Source organism: Helobdella robusta, assembly GCF_000326865.2.
Source record: "Helobdella robusta unplaced genomic scaffold HELROscaffold_22, whole genome shotgun sequence".
Lineage (NCBI taxonomy): Eukaryota > Metazoa > Annelida > Clitellata > Rhynchobdellida > Glossiphoniidae > Helobdella > Helobdella robusta.
The window spans coordinates 833,980-844,618 of record NW_008704170.1 but is presented as its reverse complement, the minus strand read 5'-3'; the positions used below and the strand labels follow the sequence as shown (position 1 = coordinate 844,618).

The 10,639-nt window shown below is 36.4% G+C and overlaps 1 protein-coding gene across 1 annotated transcript; it reads right to left on the bottom strand.

The window, feature by feature from the left end:
- Nucleotides 1-4,223: 4,223 nt before the first annotated feature.
- Nucleotides 4,224-7,312, bottom strand: HELRODRAFT_111384 (hypothetical protein; the record flags this gene model as incomplete). The annotated part of the gene is made up of 7 exons (XM_009018607.1): nt 7,261-7,312; nt 6,153-6,269; nt 5,652-5,750; nt 5,282-5,477; nt 4,964-5,092; nt 4,587-4,663; nt 4,224-4,343 (listed from the first exon to the last, which is right to left on the bottom strand). Coding segments are annotated over exons 2-7 (723 nt in total), but the record flags the coding sequence as incomplete, so codon positions are not given.
- Between the last annotated feature and the right edge of the window lie 3,327 nt (nt 7,313-10,639).

Genomic DNA, 10,639 nt, shown 5'->3' with positions numbered 1-10,639 from the left:
CTTCGTTTTGCCATCACCATCGTAATCATTCTTTTCATCATCAACTGTTGCATCATTCGGAAGCTCATTATAACCACCTCCACCCACGTTATTATCATCATTATCATTATTATCATTATCGCTATCTTCGCCTTCATCATTGCTAGAGCTTTTGTCTATACCAGTATCACAAAATGCACCGTCAATTTTACTTTTAGTAGCGTCGCTAAAGATATCATCATTTTCAACAACACTCACATCAACAACGTCATCTTTATTTTTATCATCGTCGTCGTCATCATCATCCATCACTACCGCAGAGTTTTTAACACTCATACGATGATTACTATCGCTACAATCGTTACTTTTACTTTCGTGATGTTCATCATATTTATCATCCTCATCATTACAATCTTCATCAATATTGATACCTACATTCTCATCACCGATTTTTTCGTCACCAACATCATCACCATCACCAACAAGATCCCGTTTACAGACATCATCACCCATATCGTGATGAGAGTCTACTAAAGTTTCAGCATCTTTACTCACATCATCACAGTGCCTAATTTCATCATCTTCCTCACACGCAGTCTTAACATTATCAACATTATCCTCATTATCCTCATCATCATCATCTTGTTTAGTATTCTGTTGAAACATACTGCCGACTTTATCTCCACCACCATCGTCGTCGTCATCACCATTAACATGATGGTCAGAAAGTTTAACATCCTCATCATCATCGTCATCAGTTAAAATTACATTACTTTCCGCGAATTCATTATCAAAAATTACCGAAGCAGTTGTAGCAGTAGTAGTAGTAGTTAAAGTGTTACTACTGCATGTAGTAAAAGCGACGCTAGTGGATGATGCAGTAGTGATAGTAGTAGTGGGAGTAGTTGAAGTAGTAGTGGTAGTAGTAGTAGTATCCTCACCAACCTCAACACATTTCGACAGGATTTCATCAAGTAAAGAACAAACAAAAACGTTTACAACAACAGGAGTAGTATTAGAAACATCGACACTAGTTTCTGTACAATTTACAGTATCAGTAGTATCCACATTAGTATCATCAACGCTATTATTAGTACTGGATATAGTATCATCAGCGGTAACATCATTTAAACAGGCGCAAGTAGTGACTTCTCCTTTAGCATTGAGACCGTCAGAGGTAAAAGTATCACATTTATCAGTGGTTTCATTATAATTTTTATCAGCATCCTTAGTATTGTTATCTGAAGTAATCATAATTTCAACAGAAGCAGTAGTAGTAGCCACAGCAACAGCAGCAGCAGCAGAAGTAACGGTAGTAGTGGTAACCATAGACTGGTCTGGTTTCATAGAATCATCAATATTAATTTCTACATTAATAGTATCGGCAGTAGCAGTATTACTACTCTGTCTTATTTTATCATCATCATCACTATTATTATCATCATTGCCATTAATATCATTATTATTATTGGTAGTAGTAGTAGTATCCTTAATATTAGGGATGGAAATATGAGAGTTAGCAATCCTTGAAACAGCACGTCTAAGTGAGTCATCATTAAAACTATTAGTAACAATACCATTATTATTATCATTATTATAATTATTATTATTATTATCATTATTATAATAATTATTATTATTATCATTATTATTATCGTTACTCGCATTAATTACTACTGAATCATCATTAACCTCACTAATTTTACTATTCTTATCATCATCATTATCATTAAATTCCATTGAATTATCATCGTTATTATCATTGTCACCAGTAGCATTAGCAATTTTGTTATCACTTTCACCATCATCATAATTACCATCATCATCATAATCATCGGCGGTAGTAGTTGCTGTGGTAATAGAAGTAGCAGATGTAGCAACAGTAGTAGTAATAGAAGTAGCCACAGCAGTAGCAGCGAGATCAGTGATATTACTGCTAGTAGTTACATTACCACCATCATCATTAATGTTATAATCATCATTATGAAATTTTACGCCTTCTTTATTTACATTAGAATCAACAACATCATCAGCGTCGTCGTTTTGATTGTTACCATCATTATCACCTCTGGTATCATCGACGTCGTCGTCGTCATCACCATCATTATCATCATCACCATCATTATCATCATTACAATCCATATCGTTATTGAAAGTTTTAAGCTGACCATCCGTAGCACTTTTATCAGCTACCACAACACAACTGTTTTCATTAATATTATTATCACTATTATCGTTACAATTATTATTATTATTATCATTATTATTATTTTTATTATTGTTATTATTACGATCGTCATCATTACTTCCACTTTCACCATCATCATCAGCATTATCAGACGATTCGTTGATTTGAGCTTTCGCCAGCTCATCGTCATTGCCGTCATCATCACCTACATCATCATCATCATCATTACCATCATCATCATCATCACCCACATCATTACCATCATCATGTTTAGTACTGTGATTAGCATCGACATTATCATCATTCCCAATGATGTTATCATTATTATTATCATCGTCGCCATTCACGGAAAAATTTGCAGTGGAATTTGTTTCACGTCCGTTAGAAGCTTTGCAGATCTCATTACAATCCTCATTGTCAAAATCTCCACTATTTTTATCATCATCATTATCGTTTTTATCTTCGTCTTCCATCATTCTATTATCATCATTATTATCATTATCCTTATCATCGTCTTTAGCAGCAGCAGTAGCAGCAGCAGCACATTTACCACCCAGATCACCAGTATTAACATTTCGGTTGATGTTGCAATCTTCAGCGTTGCCACTGTTGACAGTATCAGAACTTTTATCCTGCTTGGTGGGTTCTTCATCATCACTCTCATAGACCTCAGTGGCTATTATCATATCATCATAATCGTCATCGCCCTCTTCGCCTTCTTCGTCCGTGTCATCATTAGCATATTCATCACCGTCTGCATCACCGTCATCATCGTCAGGTACAGAGCGATCTTCAGGTTGAACACCAGCGATGGTAATTTCACCATCACCTTCTTCTTTTTTAACGTCAAATGTACTAGCGCGTCCATCATCGTCAATCTTTTCATTCCCATCATAAGGATCACCTTCATCAACGACATCATCGCCAGCGCTGGCAGCGGATTTATCATTACGCCTGTCCACAACCTTCCCGACGGCATAACCGCTGTAGTACACTTCATCTTCGTTACCATTCCCGTTATCAGTATTGTTGTTAACATCATCACAAAAAGGAACGTTGCACTCTTTATTACCATTTTCATCACCATCATTTGCAATGTCAATTTTTTCCTCCTCTTCATTTTCCTCCTCCTCCTCCTCATCATCATCATCACTACTCTGACCTTCACCTCCGCACCAAAAGCAAACACTTTCGTGGACCCCAGGTTGGGAAATTCCCTGAGGAAGAGGTTTGTAAATTAATGTGGAGACGATTGACGACGGTGATGGTGGCGACATTGAAGACGACGAAAAATGGCCACCAGTGGAATGTCTGTATTTTTTACTGCTTTTGCTACGAGTCGGTGGTTTCCTTTCCGCTGGTGATATTGGCGATAACAAAGATGATGATGATGGCGGTGGTAGTGATAATAAAGATGTCGATAATTGTGATGATGACTGACTATGAGAATTTTTAACTGTGGTTGACGATGACGACCGTTTTTTCTTGTCAACTTTTTTACTTGATGGTTTTAGCTGGGCTTCTTTCCTTTCGTTACCATCCTCATCTTCATCAACTTCATCCTTTGCCTTTTCATCATCATCTCTACCTTCCTTATCATCATCAGTGGTTTTGCTTCTACTCTTACAGGTCGACTTCTTTTTGTCTTTATCACAATTTTTACTTTTTTCAATTCTCGATCTGGCATTACTCAAGTCGATGACATCCTCATTTGTAGTATCATCATTCACGTAATCATCATTGTTGTTATTATCATTATTACCCTTTGAATCATCAATTTTCTTATCATTACCAGTGTGAATATCGTCACTAACAACTTCCTTGATGTTCTTATCAGTCGATTTTTTTGCTGGTCTCCTCTTTTTAATAGAGTCATCCTTCTTACTGACCTGTCTCCTCGACTTTTTATTATTATTTTTATTCTTATCACCCTTATTATTGGCATCATTATCATCATCGTCGTTGTTGTCGTTCTCTGGAGGGCTATTTTTATCATCAACATCATCACGTGATGCGATTTTATCATTATCAGCACCGCTATCGTCTTTCTTGCTGTCCTTGTTATTATTTTTCTTCTTACTCGACCTCCTTTTATTCTTCAGCAACGAAGACTGCTGGTATGATTGTGTTGGGTCTGACTGCATGCTGTTGTAGAGGGCAAGTGCTTCTTTTATGGCTAATAGAATTATAATTAAATCAAATTATCGCATTCTAATTAATTAATTAATTCAATCAATCAATCAATCCTAGTTTATAGTCTCCACTCGTTATGGGTCGGATTTTTAATTAACTAATTAATTGATTAACTACATTGATGCTGTTATCTCTGGCATGAACGCCATCTTATCTTATCATAATGTGATGATATGGGTGATGATGGTGAAACAGAAACGAAGGAGATGAAAGGGACGACGACAACCTTTATCGAAAAGCTTTCCACCACTACGTTTTGACGAATCCTTACAGCATTTGTCGCCTTTCTTAAATGGAAAGACCCTGTAGATAATAATCCTCATCCAAATCAACTCTCATCGTCAACATCATCATCATCATCATCGCTGCCTTCATAATCATAATCATAACCGTTACATCCATCATAATCATCAATAACAATCACCACATTAGCGCAATCATAATCATTATTATCACACTACCAACATTTGCATTACTAATAATACTACTACTACTACTATTAATATTACCACTACTTCTACTACTACCACTGCTACTACTACTACTACTACTACTATTATTATTACACTACCACTACTACCAATAATAATAATAACAACAAACCTTTTCCTGTTCAGCCACAAATAATCCCTAGAGCCAAAGAAGCAGACAGGGAACTCACCGACATCATGCGGTAGGTCCGATATGTTTTGCGGCACCTCATAAGGCCAATATATCTGGGCTGGCCACCATCTTTTTAAATGTGAAAGTCGAGGTCACAGTTAGGGTAGGGATCGAGGTGGAAGACAACGAAAAAAATTTAATCCCAGAAAGTACAAAAATCACTAAATAATTTCAGAACTCTCCTAATTGCAAGAATGACACAATGATATGGTAATATTAAAAGGAAATAAATATGAAATATTAAAAACCAGGCCAGACCTATAACTTCCAAATTTCACCCAAACTATATCACCATAGAGGGGATGAACACCGGCTGAACAATCAGGACATTTCCAGTTTTCAAGCCCTGTCAATGTCGTCTGCTGCGACCCCTTCTTATCAGCACCCGCCACATTTAGGCATGTCGAGTGGTAGGCAGCCGGACACGATTCACAGTTCAGCATGTTGCCACCACCTAGATTAATTCATTGAAAATTATAAATGAGAAAAAAATTTACTATTAAAAAACTAATTACAAAAACAATAGGAAATTAATTTGTGAATTAGATACCAAAGATAGAAAGATAATGGTGATGAAAATACCAAAAAATGGAAATAAATGAAATTAGACATCAGAAAATTATCTAACCCTTTTCGCATGAGAAACACCACGTAACTCCGAATCGAGCGTGCAATGGGTTAGTCTTTGGTGACGGATTAAAATGTCGACTGCACACTACAAACTGACCTTTTACACGTTGTTCATTTGATCGTCAATACGAACATTTTTATAAAAATTTGTTGACATTTGTGTATAATAATTAATACATTGCGTGCGTGCGAGCGTGCGTGTGTGTGTGTGTGTAAATAGGTATGTATGCATATGCATATATATCACTGAGGAACATTATGTAAATCTTATTATCATTATCTAATATACCAGTTGACTGTAACTTATTTATTAATTAGTTCCATATTTACATCTATTTATTAAACTCTAATAAAGATAGCATCTTAAAAATTATTATTTACGATTTTACATATACACATACACACAAACACACATAAGCAAACTTCCATACACACACACACACACACACACACACACACACACACACACACACACACACACACACATCCACAAACTAACCAGCTAAATATTTAGAGCCAGAGGCAAGACACACCCCTGTGATATGAAATGCAGAGGAGCAGCGTATACACTCATAAAAATCCAAGTCTTCATCATCTGCCATTGTCAGTTCAGAATCTATTTGATGATGAAAATGAGTATAACAAAATAATAACAATAAAAAGAATGATGATATAACAATGAGTATATGGTACTTAATGATAATGAAATGTGGTGAAAATATAAAAATATCGACGCCTCTATATAGTGCAGGTATGACGCAAAACAAATTTTGTAATTTCAGCAGTGTATCAGCATCATCATTATCATCAATCTTTTATGAACCAAATATGATTGTTGATAGCATCATCATCATTCTTATCATCAGTGTCATAATTTGTCGCCATTTTATTAAGATTGTCATTGTTATTAACATGTATCAATGTTTATTAATATTGTCAAAGTTTTAAAATCTAATTCATTATCTTATCACTCCTATTCCAGCATTTATCATTAAAGACTACATAATCACCTTCCTCTTCACCATCACCATCCTTCTTATCAGCAACTTTATTAAAACATTAATTTAAGTAGAAGATAATTATGAAACTGAATCTGGTCGGGAATTTTTTTCAACAGAAAAAAATGAATAAAATTTATTAATTTTCAGAAAATTGGTTAAAATTAAGAAAAAAAAAACACAACATAACCATAAATAATTAATTATTTATTGATTTATTATTAATAATTATTATTATGATCCAGCTTAAATCAACTGAACTCAACTCAACATACATACATGTAAACAACCTACACACACACATATGTACATATAAAACCCCCTACACACACACACACACACACACACACACACATATATATATATATATACACATACACAAACACACGCACACATACACTGACACACATGCAGCTAAAAACTGAATATGCATTGTGTCTCAGATTTATTGAATACACATATATATTTGTAATATAAAGTAAATAGATAAGTCAAATATCAATAAACAAATAGACAAACCAATAAAATACGGACATACAGCGACAAACAGACAGGCAGACAGACAAACGAACCGATAGACAAACAGACAGATAAAAAACTAACACCAACCTTTAACCTTATCCCTAACTCTACAGGAAAGGCAGGAATGAAGAGGACAGACGAGGCGGTCTGGAGCCTTGTAGAACTTCTCCTCCACACAGGACCTATGATAAAACCTTCCGCAATCAGTAACACTACAAAGGACGGTGCCGACATCCGATTGCTTCAGTGTTCTGCTACAGTCACCACACTTGTGGGTTTCTGTGGGAGATCAAAAATGATTAGGCCATGAAATCAAATCCTAAAGAATCAAAATCTAAAGAATCAAATCCTAAACTAAAATCATCCTATGAGGTTTTATATGAATAATGAATTGGCTACAGGAATACATGAAACTAACCATAGACAATCATTCGATATGCAAAAATAATATGAACCACACTAGTTAACGACACCCAAATCAATCCATAAATCTTCGTTTAGCATCCAGAGACCCAGTTCCCCGAGGTAGGACGTTAACGACACTCAAAAATCATAATGATATTGATACGTTGGATAAAATAAGTGATAAAAATAATTTCTACAAAATCCTGATCTCAGAAAACAAATTGAGTGAAATGGAAATTGTAAAAATGTAATGAATACCTTCAGTCTTTAAAAATGATCCATCATTTTACATTGAATAAATAAAAAAAAATTTTAACGACACTCTTGCATCATATAATCAGTGGCACAATGAAAAAATACAGACCTGATGTACAATGAGGGCAAAAAATTTTCTCCCCATCCAGCCCTTTTGGTGACAGTCCAATGCATTTTCTATGAAACAGACTTCTGCAGGGTCCCTCACACTGAACTATATTTAGGTCGGGTTTTTCGCAGATGAAGCACACTTCATCGATGACCAAATTGTTTCCAGTGTCATTTGAAACAGATGATGTCGATTTTTGCACTTTGGTGGTGGAACTCTTTGAAACATTCAAGTTTGTTGAGGTTTGATTTCCACTAGATGATGATTTTTTTGAATTTTCATTTGCTGACAGTTTATCAATACTGCTAACATTAAGGCTTTTGATATTTGGCAATTTTAATGCAGTACTATTTTTGTTATTACAAGCCTGATCATCATTTTTACACAAAACACTATTGTTACTATGGTTAATACTATCCTTATCAATAGTTTTGTCATTACTCATTTTATTAGTAGTATTAGAAACAGCAATGCCAACAGTAGCAGCGGCAGATGCAGCAGTGCTATCAGCTGAAGTAGTAGCAACAGAAACCTCTCCAGTAGCAGTACCAGTAACTGCGCCAGAGATCTCCCCCATCATCTGACTCAAAAATGTAAAGTCAGAACCCATTGGGATAAACCTCGACCTTGTTTCATCATCCAACTGGGACCACTGCTGCCACAAGTGGCTCTCAACCTCAGTAGGTGACCAAGAAGGATGCTCTGAGAGGACGGCTTCTCTCCTTTTCCTACAGAAGACGGTGAACTGAGCTTGAAATTGATTGGAGACATTTTTGGGGACAACTATATGGGCTGCTTCACCATGGTTGAAATGACGATGGTGGTGGTGGGAATAAGATGGATGAACAGGAGGCTGATGATGTGGTAGTGGGGATACTTTTGGTGGATAGTGATGAGGGAATGATGGAGGATTTGCCTGTAGTAACAATGATGATCTGTCTGGCGTCTGATGATGTTGAAGATGTTGTTGTTGGTGTTTTAGTTGATCTGCAGAAATATTGAATAGGTTGCTGGTTGCACTGAAATTTGGCATAATTTCATTGTTGTCAGGAGAGATAAACCTATCATCAATACTGTCACTATTTTTTCTGAAGCTGCTGTCATTAAACTTCAGTTTCTTCTGCATTTTATCCGGCTCTACTAATGATTTTCTTTTTTTAGCCACTGTAGACGAAATAAAACAAGAAACAAGAAAAAAAAAAAAATTCAAAAAAAAAAAACCGGACTTACCTGATTCAGGATCACCCATGTCATCAGCATCATAGTCTTCATCATCACCATCAGCGAAGTTGAGAGGCTTTCTTCCCCTCTTTTTATAAACATACTGCGGCTCAAAGATGGCAGGCACTTTGCTCAAGCGATCTTGTCTCGACAGGTCGGCAACCATTTCTAATGCCCTTACACAACCCTCCCACAACTTCCTCCTGATTGCTGGGACTTTGTAAGCCTTCTTATCCTTCTTATTCTCTGCCAGCATCTTGCAGCAGAATTCTTCAAAATACTGTCGACCATTGAAAGTTATGATGGAAGACTCCGTCATCCAACCCGATTTTACTTGGTCGTTGAAAAACTGAACGTGGTATTGGCTCTTCTGGCCATCTTTTGAAAAAAAAATTACGTATCCAATTTTATATAACATGACTAAATAAATTTATCTCAAGTTTATCGACGAAAATTCAATGTAGATACTGTAACACTAACTTGAACCGAATTTAACATATTGTCCACAGGTGGGGTCAAGGACAATCATGGCCGGCCAGTATGGAAGACCAGGTGACCAGGCCCAAACAAGATCACCCAGCTGCCACTGGACATTCGGATTGAAGTTGCTGTCATTGTTGCTGTTGCTTTTGTAATTCAGGTTGATGTTATTTCCAAATTGTTGCGGTTGTTGTTGAGCATGCTAAGAAAGAAAAAAGGTAAATTAGAAGGCATAGCAAAATGAGAAGTTTGAACAAAAAATATTCCCAAAATCAACCATGGAATATTTTAACAGAAAAAATTGAAAAAATATTTTTCTTACTTTTAATAAATAACTTCTAAATAATTGTAAAGCATACAAACATCAAGTAAACACCCAAATTAGAATTACTGACCACACTAACTTCCATGCCATTGAAATCACCCCCACCACTGTTGCTCAGTGAATTGACACTGGACACAGAATGGGGACTTGAGGGCCCTCCCAACGGACTTGAGGCTTGGCTACCACCCTCCCCTGATCCCTTCACGGGCTGGCCTGCTCTTTTTTCCATCAGCTGTTTCTTCAACTCTGCATTAGTCTTTGCTCTGCCTGTTTTTGGTTTGCAGGACTGTGGAGAAGTTGAGCAGCTTTGTTGCTGCTGTTGCAGTTGTTGTTGCGGCTGTTGCAATAATAGCTGCTGCTGCTGTTGTTGGTGATGATGATGTGACGATGGCAAAGATGGCATTTGTGGATAATTCTGGTAATTAAGTATTGGTGGAGTTGGTGAGGATGACGAGGATGATGATTTTGAAAAGTGTTGAATGTGTTGCTGTTGCTGCTGTGGTTGCTGTCGATGGCTAGGAGGATACTGCTGCATCTGCTGATAATGTTGTTGCTGTTGTGGTTGCTGGTGATAATGTTGTTGGTGAAACGATGACGACGGTTGGTTGATTTGTTGTTGTTGTTGTTGCTGTAGATGCAGATAATGATTAGAATGTGTCGATGGTGGGGGA